General features: G+C 32.0%; 1 protein-coding gene and 1 long non-coding RNA gene across 2 annotated transcripts in view; one reads left to right on the top strand and one right to left on the bottom strand.

The window, feature by feature from the left end:
• LOC106474613 (homeobox protein CDX-1-like) overlaps positions 1 to 7,727 on the bottom strand; it is a 15,590-nt gene extending 7,863 nt beyond the window's left edge. Inside the window, exon 1 of the mRNA XM_013935306.2 lies at positions 6,945 to 7,727. Within this exon, the coding sequence (XP_013790760.1) occupies positions 6,945 to 7,557 (613 nt within the window). The 5' untranslated portion in view covers positions 7,558 to 7,727. The remainder of the gene's footprint in view (positions 1 to 6,944) is intronic.
• A 391-nt stretch (positions 7,728 to 8,118) lies between these two features.
• LOC111083425 lies at positions 8,119 to 17,623 on the top strand. The gene is made up of 3 exons (XR_002609026.1): positions 8,119 to 8,311; positions 11,580 to 11,640; positions 17,493 to 17,623. It is a non-coding gene; the product is annotated as an uncharacterized LOC111083425 (long non-coding RNA).
• The last annotated feature ends 480 nt before the right edge of the window (positions 17,624 to 18,103 follow it).

The following is an 18,103-nucleotide window of genomic DNA, read 5'->3' as shown; positions in this document are numbered from 1 at the left end:
AGTTAAATGACGAAAAATTATGTGTCTATTTACTTGTGACCACTCAGTGTACGCTCTGATCTAAGAGCTTGGAGTGACTGCACATTTCATATTTATTCATCACTAATTTTGTGAAAATTACCATTAGATAGTTTCAACGGGCATCTGCTGGTAGTATATATTATTCACAAACTATTTCATTCATACTTTCTTATTTGAAGATACATAACGTTCCATTAAGTAACAAGCCTGGTTGGACTGAGAAATGCTGGTATAGTGTGTTTACTAATTCCAATTTTCATATTAACAACGTATTTCTAAATGAGACTAACTAACATTACGTAGTAAAAAGTAAAGCTATTTTATGTGACATTTAGTATAAAATATTAACAACCCGTGATTAACTTTACATTAGCAATAGAAATATCATCACTAAAGTTACAACTGAATGCTGTTTGATTGCATTTAGTAACTAAGGAGATATGTCTTGGATTAAAAGTAGATCCTAGAAATAAGGCAAAATCATAGTGATATTAATTGCTAGTAATACCACTGTATTGAAGAGTTAGAACAAATGATGACAAATCAGGCGCTCACTATTGCTCTGGTACTGATTCTAGAAAACGTTTTAGAGTTTGTGCATTGAGCATAACAGACCGGATGACTTAGAAATTATAAGAATATCAACAAAGCATTATTAAGTTAGAAATTAATAAACGAAAATTAATGTAGATTTTGTTTTAGCAATAAAAATAAAGAAAGAAACTAAATTTCTCTAAAAAAACCACCAAAATAAACGCTAAGGTATTAATCAAATCATCCAGGCGCAAACAAACTGTTTAAAGTTTAGACACTAGCATTTTATTGGATGAAATTCTGTGTGTGTGCGTCCTCTTACAACTGGCGAACCGTTGGACTGATTGTCACCAAACCTAGCATGTACCCTTAGGCCTTTGAAATCGATGTTCGAATCTGACCCCTTCCAAGTCTTCCTCGTGTGTTGTATGGGTACGTGAGCTAGCTATTTGAATAAAATATGTTATGATATGTTAATATGAAATGTTGTGATTTGATAGCGTATGATATTAGATATAAGCTTCAACGGAAACTTCTGGATAATGTTACAAAGCGTAGACAGCAATGGCGTTTCACGATCAACAGTTTTGTATTCGTTTCAATACGAAGCTTATCTTTCATGATGTATTTGGAATTAATGTTATAACATTATCAAAACAGTTTGGAATAAAAGTTTTTCTTCTGAATAAAACTGTAGAAGTACGCTTCGCGCATGTTTATAAAATTAGCAGAAATATTCGCGGTAATAGGAAATAAATTATAACTAATTAGCATAAAATACCTTCGCGACGCTGCGGGGTTTAAAGGCCCCTAGTGATTCAAAGAGGCCACAGCGTATCGATGACACTCCCCAAATTTCCACAATTACTTTGATAACTACTCCAATGAGTGGGGATCCGTACCCGAAAACAAACCCCGTTACGAAACTCGGCCGCGGTATCTGAGCATGTGTACCACGTTTAGTCCCGCTAGTTTGTGAATGGATGTATAAACACAGGTTCTAAAATCAAACTCCAAAACCCCTAAAGGGCCTAGAAATACAAAATTCGATCCCAGTTTCAGATTCAGCGACCATGAAAACCTATCCTTAGACTCCATTCTGCTTAGATGACCTTCCGGGCGCGTTTTAGTTCCCCTTTGTATCCCCTTAGTAGGGGAAACTACGCCATATAGACAGTAATAGCTCCAAAACCAATCTAAGTCCACCTGCCAAGTTTGGTTCTGTTAGTACTCTAAAACTGTAGAGGAGTTCATGGACAAATAAACAAATTCACAAACACACAACGTGAATTGTTATAGTATTACTGCTACATTATGGCGAGCTGCCATTTATTACTTATAAAACAACTATTAAACGAAAAACAAAATAATCTAAAAATCTACAGTGGTATAAAACATTTATTAATGACCTAAAATGACACTTAATTCACCAATATTATAGATAAAATCTTTGTTTGTGACTAAGTAGTTTACAGCATATCCACAATTATAAAGTCACTCAATTGCATTTTGGTGCCTCAACATCCATTCCTTTATAAACGTACCGCTATTCATTTATAATGTTTCCTTTCTACCCTTTCAGTTATATTAAGTAGACGGAACTTTAACAGACTTGCATTTTTCTGAGTTATTTGATAGTTAAAAATACATAGCAATAATTTGACTGTTGTAATGTGGGGATGAATAAAATCGGTGGCTAATGTAGGATAAACTTTTAATTTGAAAAATAATATTGTCTTTTATTAGACATATAAGAGTGCACAGGCTGAATTTATTTATGTCATAAACTAAGTCTGAGTACTGGAAATCATGAAATTATTTTCTCTTCGGATCTCTTCTTTCGAGCATGTTATTTGTATGTTTGACGCTATCAAAAACTTAAAGGTAGAGTAAAAATAAGTTGCTTTACAACAAAAAAATCAGTTTTTAATTGAGTTGTAGGAAATTACAACAAAATTTTGTACATGAAGAAAACAGAATGTTTGTTTGTTTTGAAGGTATGCACAAAGCTACACAATGGACTATCTGTGCTCTGCCCACCACGGGTATCTAAACCCGGTTTCTAGCGTTGTAAGTCTCCAAACATACCGCTGTGCCACTGGGGGCCAAACAGAATAATCTGTAAGTTTTACAGTGAGGTGGGTACGTTATATTAATACGATTTTGAGTACGCAAATCAACAAAATACGTAACAACCACAGCTGATAAAACGTCGCGGTGGAACAATATAACTAGAATAACATTTTGATATTGTTTGGCATTCAAAATAGTGTGATGTCATCGAAAATGTATTGCTTTTGGGAAGGGTATGTACAGCCGTTTCATAAGTTCAGATCATAAAGATGTGTTCAGATCAGAGTTTTAGAATTTCTAAGATGGAGAAATCCCTTGTACCTAATGATATTGGAAAAAAGGAATATGGATCAACTTGGACTATATGAGCCGTCCAGAAAGAGATATGCAAAAAATTCACGAACACGAAGGTCACTGGGAGAATATGTCCCTGTTTCACAGACAACATAATCCCGAAAGATGTCTGGAAAAGTGAAAAAAGTCACATATACACATGTTGCTTCAACGATATATCCTTTCAGTCTTCGCATACCTCAGGCGTCTGGAGAATTATCCGAACGAGTATTCATGCTATTCCATGCGAAGACATACCGATAAGATTGCCAGATGACACCTATGGATTTCTGTGCATTCCGGACTGTTGAAAACGGGCGCTAGGAAACCTTCGTTCTGTACGCTAAATCACTTATGGACAGCCTTCAGAGGGAAGTGGTGTGCTGTTGATTTTGATATAAGAACCTTACGACGAAGCCTTTTGCAATAAAACTACCCTGCAGGGCCATTGTCAAGGTGCACGACTGTCAGATAGAGTACTATGGTACGTGGCGACATGGACTGTATCGAAGTCATGACGCTCTACAATCGTATTGATATAATGAACGTAGCCTCTGTAGTAACTGAGCAACAAAATCAAATCTACTTGTTTCTCAACGCCTAAAACAGTGCTACAAGTACAAAGGAAACAAACCAACATTTTCCAATAAATGTGATCATATGTTTTACCTGGAGAAATTTCATAAGCGTTTATGAAAGTTTCTCTGTCCTTATCAAACTGAAAACTGTACTATTACTACTATAAAGTATGATGATTGTTAACAGATGTGTATGAAACCAGGCAACATGGTAATATTTTAAAGTAACAACGAATTTTACACTAGCAGAAAATAAAATCAAACGCTACAATTATTTTAGTAACGATATATTTAAATATTTCATTACTTTACCCTACTAATTCTCTAGCATATTTGAAAACATTGATTATTGATAATATGTTTCGCTAGCGATAATTAATTTGGAATGTTACGAGTTTATAATCAGAACTTGAGGTTAGACATCCATACACAGTATTTCAGGTTGTTGTGACACGTCTACCGTAGTCTTCAAAATACTGCCCCACAGCGGTATGTCTGCAGGACTTACACCGCTAGAAACCGGGTTTCGATGCCCGTGGTGAGTAGAGCACAGATAGCCCTTTGTGTAGCTTAACTGCAAACAAACAAACTTAAAAATACAAGTCTATTCATTTGAAACCAACAGGGGTCCCGAGTTTGAGTCTCGGTTCCGGAGTCTCGTTTCACTTATGAGTTTTTCACTTAAAAACTTAAAAAATAAAAACATATCTATTATTAGTTGGTACGATATAATGATATTAGAAGAGTTTCCTTACGAAACAAAAAGAGAACAGTTTGCAATAACTAATTATCTAAACGTCATGTCAGACGATGAATAGCAAAGACTTGTACCTATGTTACTTCAGTTTAAGAACTTTGTCATTTTTGAGCAAGATGGTATTACAATTATCATCAGATCACAATCAGTTCCTAGCATTTTAGAAGTATGTTATTCTCTTAATCTTGCTGCTGAAAAAGGTATGTTTGTAGCATATAAGAGCGTCGCGTTCTTTTACGTATGTTTTAAGTAAAATGGTTATCACATGATCATTTACAGATAAAAATGTTCAGAATGAGAAGTTTGTGAACATTTAGTCCAAACGGCATTTATATTAACTTCATTTTAAGATGCTATAATGTATCTGTATTTGACTGTGTAAGAAAATAAAGTTTACTTTATTATTAATATAAATAGTATTTACTTTTACTCGGAATGAATTAAGCACTCCTTATAAGTAGAGTAGATTTTGGACGCATTTAGACCTTTGCAGTTCAGAGTTGGAACTTATAGGACAAAGGTTGCTGCGGAGATTTAACCAAACTCGGATCTTCCTTTTTTACAAGGAATAAATGGATTTAACACTCCAGTGTATCGATCACACATTTTTTCTGACATTGTGAAAAATCATCCTCAGAAAGAAAAATGGACAGATAAACGAATTTCATAAAACTCGGGCAGGGGGTAAAGGCCCATGTGAAAACAGCACAGACTGTTTAGTGTTAACATACACGAAATAAGTAATGCTTAGACTGGTGGGTGTTTAGATGTAAAATATGAACAAAACACTAGGTAGCTTTGAAAAAAAAAACATATTAATATGCATTGAGTTCATATGATCTGTGTTTCAGTTCTATATTATATACGATATGATTAAGGATTGTGTATGCTAAGTCGCCTAACATTTTTGGAAGTGTAGAATAGACGCAAAATTCTAATACAAAGTAATACATACCACTAGACGTTACTTTTCCGCATTATTATTATAGACTTTGAAAAATATATATATATTTAGTCAGCGCTAGAATGAAACATATTGAGAGCAGAACTCTGAAAATACAAGTCAATCAAAATAATTGAAATGGAATATTTCATATAAATTTGATACGGTTTTACATCTGTAATGTTACTTATTGAATTTATCACAAAGCTGCTCGAGGACTATCCGCGCTCACTGTTTCTAATTTAGGAGTGATTGACTAGACTCGCTAGAGAAAGAAAGCTAGTCAAAATCATCAACGCCAACTCTTGCGATACTCTTTTACCAACGGAAAGTGGGACTGACTGTAACATTATAATGACTCCACAACTGAAAGGGCGAGCATGTTCTGTGAGAACCTATAGATTGCAAGTCCAGTGCCCTAACCACTAGGCATAAAAACTGTTATATTTACCTTTTAGTGCATGATATATTGTAGAAATGAGTCTACGATTGTGAATCTGAACTATTTGTGCTTGGTTAATATATTTAGGGACTTATCCATTTACACATAAGTCCACCATGCAGTGTTTATTAACTTAAATTCAACAAACTAGGACATCGTAGATCACTTGTTTGTCCGGATTAGGCTTAGATTTCTGGCTGAGTAAGCTTACTGTGTACAAAAATAACCAGATATTAAAATGACAACCTAATGTTTGGTTAATAGTTGATGAAGTTCTGTTTCACTTTATTTATTTTTAAAGCTGGGATACAGAAATATTGGTCTAAAGTTAATTAAAAACAGACTTGAAACACTGTTTCAAAACAAACAAGTAAACTAACCAACTCTTTCTTAATTTCATCTAAAGGCCAGAATTAAAATACTAACAACGAAACCACTTTCACCTGGGCTTTCGTTACATGATGTATAACCCAAAAGATGGCTAAACTCATATCATCTTTGTTTAGAAACTATTAGGCCACATTAGAATCAAGTGTTAAAGAATAAAATCATCTTATTCCGATGTATTATCATACTTTGTAGTCTAAGATTTGGATGTATTATGTAAGACGAAAGTTATTTTTGGCACTTATTTGATTTGTAAATGGTTTTAAAGCATTCAGAAAACCTTAAGAACAAAATTATATAATTTGCATAAAAGCATCCTATAGTAGTATTCATGTTCTAAAATTAGGGTCTTAGAAAGGAAGACTAGTTCACACTGACAGTAAAGAATGACCAATATGTATATGTTATTTTATGCTAATACATATTATTTCTATACTTAAACTTGATTTGACATCTATAGACGTGGAAGTGTAAATAATACATGATTAGAAGATATTAATAAGCACGTGCATTATTGTTTTGCAGACGTAATATTTCAATAAGAATTGCCTAGCCATCCTACTAAGTATACAGGTGGATTTCAGAATTTCGATCCTTAAGCTGTTAATATGTTACTTAAAATTATATTTTTCATTAAAAATCTTATTCTTTTATTGCGGTCTTTTACATTTTTACAATCAAATCCTATTTGCTTAAGGTAAATGTACCCCATGCAGTGTTTGTATTTTACATTATGTTGTGTCCCAAATTAATTTTCAGCGCATAGGCAACGGACAATTATAGACCAAACACAAAGATAAAAAATAACAAGGATGTTTGGGGGAGGGAGGGGATATTTTCTTGTGTGAATACATTTGAATGTTACTTATTACCAACCTGTTGAAAGATAGCCTTGTTTTTCCGGTAAAGTTCTGGCCCATTCGAAGGGACCACGTCTTGACGATGGTTGACTACTGGATTCTACGCCCATCCATGATCGGAAGTTAGGCGGTGTAGGAGAGATTTCATTGCAGCCATCGCCTGAGCCCCCAGTAAAAGGTGAGACAGTGGTGTGAGAAGCACCGTTTGAAGCGTAGGATAAAGTATGTTGTCGGAAGTTATATGTGGTCGGTAAGTCTGAGAAACGATGACACTTTGATATCTTAGACTGTTCGTTTTCAAACGATACACACTGGTTCATTTGGCCTGGGATTTTTACAGAAGTATCTATTTCTTCTAGAACTGTCAATGGTTTACAGTCCATATTACCAGACACTGACCACAAACAGTTCGGCTGGAATGGACTTGTTTGTACAGACACGGCACACTCTGAAGGCTGAGATGCTGGTTCTGATAAAGGATTGAAGACGCCATTGAAATTTGCAGAGTCATTCGTTGTACGATTGCCATAGCAAGTGTCTGAGTAGACGTAAGACTGACCAGAGACAACAGAGCAATACTGGGAATTAAAAGACAACATAGTATCATAGGCGTTGTCAGGAAAAATCATGACGTCAGAATTGGATCAAAATCCAATTAGATATATACTTAGATGTAATACACTGTACTGTTGATTTTAATTGGCGTTACGTGCAGTATATAAATAACACCATAAAAACACGAATGCGTTATTACTATAGCCTGTTCGTGATCTTACTCCCACACCAGCATTTCTCCGTTTTGGTGCATAACACCCCGACCTCATAGCAATATGTCTCCTATTACATGTTAAGAATTTGTTCTTACTGACATACATTCATTCGCAAACTTGTGGTCTGTCAATCACAAACAATAACTCCGCCCATATTTCTATTGGCTTAAACCGAAGTACTGTCGGTTGAATTTGACCTATTGGATTACAAGGGCGGTCTTTCTTTTTTCTTTATTTGCAGCTTCGCTAAATATCCATAACGGTGAAGCATTGCATACCTATTGATGGAATTTTTTTGACCTATACGAAAGTAGCGGATGCATGTCGTCATGCTAAAATAGTGCTCAATATATATACATACATGTATATGAATAATGTTGTTTTATGAGTCAACATCATGTATTGAAACTCTAAATTAACAGTGGAATTTGATGCCTAAAAATGAGAAAATGCTTCTATTTCACCAGTCAGAGTTATTCGATGTATAATTCATAATACGGTGTAATATGGACATTATTAGTTTACTACTATTATAGGTCTTCACGAATTTTGGAGGTATTCGGGCCTCTGGATGCTTGAGATATTGTTTTATTTATTGCTAGGTAATAGAACGGTAAGCCTAAACGTGATTATATACGTAATTGTATACATACAATTTTAATTTTATCAGTTCTAACTGAAGTTTACATAATCAGTTAATATTATTATTATCTTTTAAAAAGTAGGATTGCCTGAAATAAGAAAAGAAGCTGAAGCTTACTTAAAAAAATTATAAATTTAGTTTGAACGGTTTAAGCTTTTTTCTTGTTAAAAATGATATGTCAGAGTCAGATTTTAAGTTTTAATCTTATTATCCTTCAGTGCCTCAGTTTTAATATGAGTCATATAACGCTAAAATCGGGGTTCGATGCGTAAAGAGAGGCATAACGCAGATAGCCCATTGTGTAGCTTTTAGCTTAAAAACAAACAAAAATAAACTAATCTAAATGATCTAATTCAACAAAATAACCCCAGACTTAGAATATAAATGCAGTTACTTAGGATAAAAATTTAATCACAACAATAAAAAATCAGATACTGACATTTCTATATAACAAAACGATTAAAATAAGTAATTATGATAATATGCTAGTTTTTCTTGCTACAGTAATATAATATTTCATACAAATGTTATTAATCTCGATAAGAGGCTATCTATTTGACCAGAGTTGGGTCATTCTGTAAACGTTTCAGTCATATTTATCACTGCTTTATCATAGTACGAAAATTTCTGAGTTTCACCTATGAGAACGTTAACCGTTTCTTTTCTAGGGTACATATGCATGCTATTAGAAGAAGGTTGAAAATATTTTATAAACATTATTATAATAGTAATAATAGTTTAAAATAGAACGATAAATTTTAATATTTTACCTACAGAAACGATTATGGTCTTGCTCTAATTAGGTCTACTGTGATATATATATGAATAGAAAACGACATAGCTCTGAGTTTCTATAGGCTAGCATTATATTTGACAAATTTTGAAACATAGCAGTGATGATCCTAATGTATTTGCTACGATATTGTGTTGACACTAGTGTTTGTTTAAGAAGGAATGGGATTTTTTATACATTGTGTAAAAGATGTAGCACATTACCATCAAATATTATAACTAATGGCTTGCCCTTCGAAGAAAAAAATGTAGAAGTATTTTAAAAGCATGAACATTTTTACGAAATGATTGTAAAAACATATAAAGGAAATTTTCAACTAAAGAACAGGATGTCTTAACCATTATATATAATGTACAGTAAAACGTATTCGTAAAATATGGTTTTCTTTGTTCATATGCTATAAAATGTAAATATAAAGTAACTGACAAATTTCATTAACAGCGTAAATCTGAGTCTAAATTTTTTACTGAGTCAAAACTATTCGATGAAAATATATAGTGCTAATTGGTCTTTTCGTAAAATGTGCAAAGTTTTCACGAGTAAAAGTATAGTAACGTGAGAAGGAATATTTTTCGTTAATTGCTTCAAATAACTTGATATCTGGCGCAAAGAAACATTGCGAGTACATTAAGCAGCTAAACCAATTTACTAAACAAATAGCATATCAAATGATAGGAGTAATATTTAAAGAGCAACAGCGAAACAAATAAGAATAATAGTTTTGTGTAGTTGCTGTATTAAATGTCTTATTTCATGACTCGAACTAAAGTAGTTGACGACAGGAATGCTTATCTTTGCTTTTATTACAATTTACTTAATGACAGGAAAGTACTCTGTAATAGAACACAGCTTAAAAGGTTCTGTTGACTGTTGAAAGCATACAATTCTACCTATAGCTCTTGTGACTAGAGTAATTAAAGTCATTTGATTCTTCAACTTATCATAAAGGTAATGAAGATTCCTTTCTCAACATACACGTGTTATTTAAACAATATAGATTAACTATAGAAAACAAAAACGTCGACGCTTTGTTCGAAACATGTTTGTGCTTTTATGTTTTAGTATAGTTAAGGGTTTATCCATTTGTTATGAATTTGTTCAATGCTGTATTGAAGTATGATAAATCAAAATTATAAGGTATAGTATTTGAATAACAGATCTGTCAGAATTCTTGTAGAAGTACCATATACTCTATAAATATGTTGACTTTAAATTATAGAAAATAGAAAATTTGTTCCTTCTTAATTTATGAAACTCCTGAGCATATTATGCCAACTTATTGTTTTTTCTAGTTCAAGTGAATATCAAGATACTTCAGTACAACACGTAGAAATTAAGTTGCTTTGAAGATTCGATATATTTTGATATCATTGGTGTTTAGCGCTTTTGTATTAATCGTTGCGATTATAGTGTTTTACAACATTGTTGGTAGTTTTTTATTTTAACAAGCAAACAGCGAAAAACGAATTGACATAAGAGAAAATCTAAATGTTCTAGGCGATATTCCTTGAATTCCAAGATTATTTGACTGAAATATCGGTAACAGTGTTTCATCTCTTTCTTGATTTTTCAAACTTCTAATTGCGCTATTATTCCTTGTGCATTATCCTACATGTGTGTTATTTACCAATGTGCTTGAGTCCTTTTATTACAGAATCCAACTGTATATAAAATAACAAAGATACTTAAAAAAAAGTTAATGTATATCCATAATAAGGCATAGTCACAAGTTCCTCTACAAACTAACTTAGACATAAAATGTATTATAGAATATGAAATAGGATAATGAATGTCATGAAAGCACATAGAATTAACTTGGCACTTGTTTCATTAAATGCATAAATAGCATGCATTAGACAACGTAGTGTTATGTATATAATGTAATTTTTGTTACATGTACTGTTTATATTCCGTTAATAATCGATATAATCCTAATATACTTAGTTAAAAATGTAATGAGGTTGAATTTCGGAATTAATATTCTATTCTATTTTGAACACGATTTCGAGGAACTAAAAGAGGAGGGAATAAAATAACAAATAATCTTAATGCACAATTTTATGCAATTTCGAACTAGATTATCGCCTTGTGTTATATAATCCCCTTTACGAAAGTTAAAACGTTTTGGGGATTTACTGAAAATGCACCAGTAGCAAACGTTTAAAATTAAGATTTTAAAAGCTTTCGTATCAAAAAGACATTATATTTAATGGATTTTACTACTTTTATTCTATAATTATCTTTGAAAGATCACTGTCTAATGGTCTACGTAGCACCTAGTGACCGCTTTTACTGGTGGAGAAAGAATAATAATAATGTTTTCCTCTTTTTTTCTAACAGCCAACATCAGAACAATTTTATGATATAATATAATACACTGAAAGCAAACGTAAAATAAATTAACATTCCCAGTGATAAACATACAATGTTTTGTTATTGTTTTAGGTAAATCAACTACAAATTTTAGAAAACAAACCAATTCATATTACCAGCAGCCGTAGCCGAGGTAAGTACGTAGTCAAAGTACATCGCCATTCTGAGGGTTCAGTGTAGACTACTTTTATGGCTAAAGGGGGCGGTAATTGTTGCAGTGCTATAAAAAGTGGTTTAATTGCTGTTGTAGACCCGTACGCAGAATGTTTGAAAGGAAGGATGAGGGGATTCTAATTTGTAAGATTAAAAGCCAACACAAATTGTGCGAAGCACAATCAGCATGCAAAGCATGCTAATGCTACTGGGGTCTGGGGGGCACGCAACTATTTCAAGACAAAAACTGCAAAACTGCTAATCCTTCATCAGAAGAATGTAGACTATGTAGAAAACATTAAATGCCACGAAAAGCTGCGCTATAACTATATAAGCATATTTTTTTACATCACAAAAATAGGAGTTCGGCCCAAGCCCCTCGGACCCTTCTTCCTGCATACGTGTGTGTATTGTCACCATAAACTAATAAGTTAACAATTCCATAACATAGCTTATGGAAATAATAAATATCCATATATATATATCTTTAAGTAATTAGCTATTCTGACTTAAACATTTACTTAAAATAGTATTAGGCTTTTTCTCCTTCTTGTCAGTCGAAAATATAAAATCGATTTATTTTGTCTTGATTTTCCAAAAGAATATTATATGTCGTACTTTGCTTTATGTATCATTGTTAGAAATAACCATTTTAAAATGTCTTTTTTATGCTGTTGTCTTTCCAAATGTAATACCTTTATTTGTAATTATAATTTCGATTAATAACAGTCGCAGTAAGACATATATTGAAGCTTTATGATTTAAATAACAATATATGTTATAAACTTCACTTTGAAGCACCTACTTTATTTGAAAAACTTCTGGTTAAAGTGCAAATTTTGCTATGTACTCGTATAACATCACTCTAATCAAAGTTAATTTCTTGTAAATTTACCATTATCTGCTATTAGTTTTTTTTTTTTGTTGTTGTTGAATATTTGGTTTTCAGATATCAATTACATAACATACTGATGTGAATCTCAAAGTTTCTTTACAGCATTTTAGAAATTTAGGCTTCAACTTATCCTACGATATAATGTCATTTACTAAGTTATGCTGAATTGTGGAGATAAATTTCTATTATGGTTTCTGTAATATACTTTCTTTTGTTATTATAATGCTAACTTTTCGTTTACGGTTATTCATTTATTTTTGGGGACTGATAAGCCAACTTTAAAGGATAATATTTACTTTTCGTTTTCAATATTGTGATCTTAGTTGTCCATTTAATGATTTAAATTCTTTTCGTTAGGAGCAACTACTTCACACTAGCGAATAGTAAATTAAGCGAGGGCTGCCGTGTATTGAAGTACCGACACATTATACCCATTTCAGATTTTATGTTTCTTCTACATGTGACATTTGTAAATAGGTGTCAAAGCTGATAGACACTGTGTCCTCAGCAGCGGACGGATTTCACTTTTACAAGCATTTCTACAACTAAGGCACAGTTCACTGCCCCACTCTATAGCTTATGTGCTGGTCTGTATGTCTTGTCCTTTGATCTGATCGCTTTTTTTTTCTTTTTAGTTTAATTTGTGATCTCAAAAATCGATATACCTAAATGTTGTTGTTTGAAGTTAAGCACAAAGCTACACAATGGGCAATCTGTGCTCTGCCCACCACGGGTATCGAAACCCGGTTTCTGTATTTCCTTTGGATGTTAAAATTGATACAACTCTTTTTATCTATAATATTTATAGTTTTACTTTATAATTTCTCTATATTTCAAGACATGAAAATGCATGTCAAACTGTCGAGAATAAGTAAATATTTTGAATTCAAATGAGCGATAAGTCGTGCAAAAATACTTTTATATAAAGATGTGCTAACAATAAACTATTTGGAATAATGCATGAAATAGCAAAAAAGAAAATAAATAATAAATAAATAAAAGGTACTGTATCTAAATTCTGAGCGATTTTTATTTTTTGAAAGCGGCTGATTTTTATGGAATTCACGGTTTACTAAAACATCGGGGTTAGGAATTTCTCGTTCCGTGGTTTTTCTATACTGAACAAGAAATGTAGTTACTGTAATATTTATTACAGGGTTTTATAAATGATACAACGTTTACACTTTAAAACTTGCTACTATGACGTTTGTTTTTTCTTTGAAATATTTTTAGACCATGGTGATTGTAGTTTAAGACACATGCAACACCTATATATTTTTACAGGAGCAGCTTACTATTGATATTAAAAAATATTATTAATTCCCCAATATATATCACAATACCTATAATTTACTCGTTTCATTCTCTCTCTCTATTAGTACAAATGTTTTCCTTTATTCTTAAAATTTAAAACGATTTAATACGTCATTGTACCACGTGAATTGTATTTCAAATAAAACAGCAACATTTATAACTAATTAGAATCTTTGAAAAAATACATTTTAAATGAAATGAAAGAGTTGCATGTTTCTGTTTAATATGTATGCAAAAAAAGATTCAGTATTTCTAATAAATTTATTTCCATAGTTAATTAGTGCCCAAACCTTATCTAAAATGATATTAATTACCACCTTTCCAACGCCTTCTGTATTTATAATGTGTTTTGAAACTTTAAAATATACAATCCTAATGTTGTTTTGTATGTAAAAGATCAGCTTCATGCTTCATAGAAGTAGTGAATAGCTAGATAACCAGGAGTAGCAGATGTTGCATATGTAAAGAGATAGGTACCGGTGGTATTGGTGACTCCCAAACCTGGTACTGTAATTAAACAGGGTATTTACAGCTTCTAGGTATTGCCAATCTGAGACTTTAAGGTGAAAGAAGCGAAATATTTCTCCATAAAAATGACACCACACATTGTACCTACAACTTCTTACCTTTCTGTCTGTTTGAAGAAAGGTGTCCGGTGGGTTATTCATTGTCCCAAATCTTCCTCTCTCTAGCTATCGTCTTTAAAGTGACCACACGCGTACCGTGTGGTGGTTGATACCCTTAGGCATAACAACCCTTTGGTGAATATCGTACAAAAGCAATATTGGTCTCCTTAAAAGCTATATTTCAAGCAATAAAGTAATTAATCGCTCTAAATATAGCATGTGTCCATTCTGGTCAATCGATGGAAGGGAGAAAGAGATCCAATGACAAAAGTCAATATTACATTAACATTATCTTGTTTTCCCCCTTTCGTTTTTATCTCCATGAACATACACATAGCGTCGCTTATTATATCAGATCATTTCTGTCGAAATACAGATATCCCTAATTTATGATAACCAAGTGCAGGATATTGTATATTATAGGGTTTTAAATGACTAAATATTTGAACATTTATTCGAACTAAATTCCAAGCAAATTTCAGATCGATGAAATATTCTTCTTTATCTGTCAAGCGCCCACAGTGGTAACTCTGTAATTTAATTATCTGTCAATAGCAAATGCATACTATCGAGTTTGATTACAATTAAAATCTGTCATAAATTTAATGTATATTTAATGAAATAAACTGCCATTTTCACAAATCGTGTAGCTATAGTAAAACTGATATTCTTGTTTTCCTTCCACAGCAATTGTACACTTTCGAGCCAAATCATAGTTAACATATTTCATTTTAGTAGAAAGAAATAAGTAACTATATAGAAATGCGAAACCTAGCGATTTTTTGAACATAAATTGTAATTGTAAAGCGAAACGCTTTACATAAAATGTGTCTTTTTCTCTAATGTGTGTCTTAATTAAATATGATGTTTTAGTTAATGCAGCGATGCAACAATTCAGTAAAATATACACAACAGTACTTCAATTTTCTTAACAGTAAATGGTTTCCATCAAAGTTAACTTCTGTTAAAAACTGAATAATTTATTACCTTTTATTATTAACTTTTAAAGTTATACAGAAAAAGAAAATAGTACTGTAAAGTACAAAGCTATATGACAAACATGGCAAACGTATACCAACCATCAAATATTTCTCTCTCAATTTATCCGTCAATTATGAAAATATATTAAATACGTGTGCATACATACACGTATATAAAGTCCACTGTAATATACCCTATATACATTATATTAGATAATTTATAGTTTTGAAACATTTTGTGACTACTAATTAAATTGGGTGGAATCCACGTAAAATTTTACAATCGCTAGTACATAGAATGGAAGCAATATAAAAATGTATATTATATCGATATTTCAAGCTTGAAATATGAACCATTCACCCAGATTTTTAAGGTTATTAGTCCGTGAACTTAGCGCTGACCCATTAGGGTGTTTATGTTTAAGTAACAAAATATTACATTTCATACGAAGCTGGCGACTTTGGCACCTTGACTGATTTGTGACAATGAATCACACTCATATTTTATTAGATGTAATCTATTCAGTTTGTGTTTTTCTTTTAATTTTGTGTTTCATATTATAATGATTTTTGTAGCATATCAGTCGTAGCAAATGATATACATATTCTCCAGTAAAGATTATATGTTAATTTTTTATAAGACTTATAACAATTGACTTTTCATATATGTAGATAAAAAACAAAACATCACTGCATACTTTAAAACATTAAATCATACAAGCGTGTAAAGGGTGAGGAAAACAGTATTGATCCAATTCACAATGAAGCAAATGTTTTTGTTTTCCTGTTCCTTTCTTAACACAACACATATATTTAATGCAAATTAATCAAATATGAAATAAGATTGTATTTTTTTTTTTGAATGAAGAAAGTGACGGACTCTAAAGAGAAATGTCATAAAATGTATGCTTATACATATTTAAGTCAGCGTATTATGTTTATTTTTCGACATATACAGCTTGAGTTTACAAAATGGAACGGCTATTTGTGTAATGGAACTCTTTAGTCTGAGAATAACACGAATTTAGCACTAACTCAGTTTAGTCATGTTAGAAGGTACTCGTAGCCCTTTGCTATTCGACAAAAGATAGTACTAACGGATAAGTTGTTAAAACAAATAACAAATCTGTTATCAACCCGCGGCAACCATAGATTAGAGCCGTATAATTTTGAAAAGGAGGCGTCCTGAAATGGGGATTAGGGCGGTACACTTTGGACAGGTCTTTGGTTATTTGCCTGGAGCTTTAGACCGCCTGCCTAACCAGAAAGATTTTTGATGTACCGCCTTTTAAGGCCAAATTTGTGAAAGTTAACCATATCAATGGCTACAAATGGATCATTTACCTAAATGAAAATACATAAGTACATGTGCTCACCATTGGAGAGAAACAATTAAACACTGTATCGAAGCAGAACCAGTTATGAAAAAAAGAAACAAGAAACATTATTCGATGGTGAATCGGAAGGAGCCGTTTGGTTTTGGCCGTTTCGTTTCCATCAATACATATATAATCATCTGAATGAACATTTTACACAAAATAATTAACTTTTCCTGTTCTCAAAAGTATTTTACTTACATTTTAATTCATTGACCATAAAAGTACAATTAAAGAAAATACTGAGATTAGAGACAACTTTCAGAGAAGTGGTGTACTGAAAATTTAACACTTCATTAGTGATTAATTACCGTTAGTGTAATGAAAATTTAACTCTTCATTAGTGATTAATTGCCGTTAGTGTAATGAAAATTTAACTCTTTTTAGTGATTAATTACCGTTAGTGATTGGTTTGATTTATCGTATCTTCTTTTAATTTTCTTGATTGTAACCAACTACATTCCATATTTGTTAGTCTTTTGTACTTTTCCTAAATTCATATCTGAGAATGTCTCGTATTGTAACTTTAGTTTTCGTTTAATGCATTTTTTTTGTGTCTAGTAAACGTATATGATTCTTAAATGTTTAATCGTACTTGAAAAACTCGACGAGAGAAATTTAATGTTTCGTTGATTTTTTAGAGCATATTTCTTTTGAGTGAAAGCACTGGATAATTTTTCATCTGAAGAATCTTCGTTTAGCGGAAGTTCTACAATAAACACCCATTCAAAGGAGTTTGTCAGAGAATGAAATGAAAATAATATAAAATGTTCATATCTCAGTGAAAAGCGTATCTTTTCATGTGTAAGTGTTTGTAAATGTCTTATTTTTTAATCTTTATGCAGTTAATTTTACGTATTCATAAAAAGAAAATTTGTCTAATACATCTTAGTTGTTCAGTTACTATAATCTCTCTCTCAACAACTACAAAAAACATTCATATTAAAGCTGAAAATCCGAGCAGTCTTCTCCACTACCTTTAATAATTCTACGTTTTCATTATTTTATTTAAGTTGTGTTAAAATTATTATAAGGTATCCTGAAACGTTTATGCTTCACAAAAATACTGAAATGTCGAAGCTTTATAAATTGTACTGTGTGTGCTGCTTTCAATCTTATGCACCAGAAACTTGTTATAGAAGTTCTATCCAAAATTAGCACAAGTGTCACTGGAAACTTATGTAGTTCATCATCCTGATTCAACGAAAGTCCATTAATCAGTGTGGAATGAAGTATCTGTCTATATATATAG

Source organism: Limulus polyphemus, unplaced genomic scaffold, assembly GCF_000517525.1.
Source record: "Limulus polyphemus unplaced genomic scaffold, Limulus_polyphemus-2.1.2 Scaffold140, whole genome shotgun sequence".
In the NCBI taxonomy this organism is placed as follows: domain Eukaryota; kingdom Metazoa; phylum Arthropoda; class Merostomata; order Xiphosura; family Limulidae; genus Limulus; species Limulus polyphemus.
This window is presented reverse-complemented; position numbering and strand designations above follow the sequence as displayed.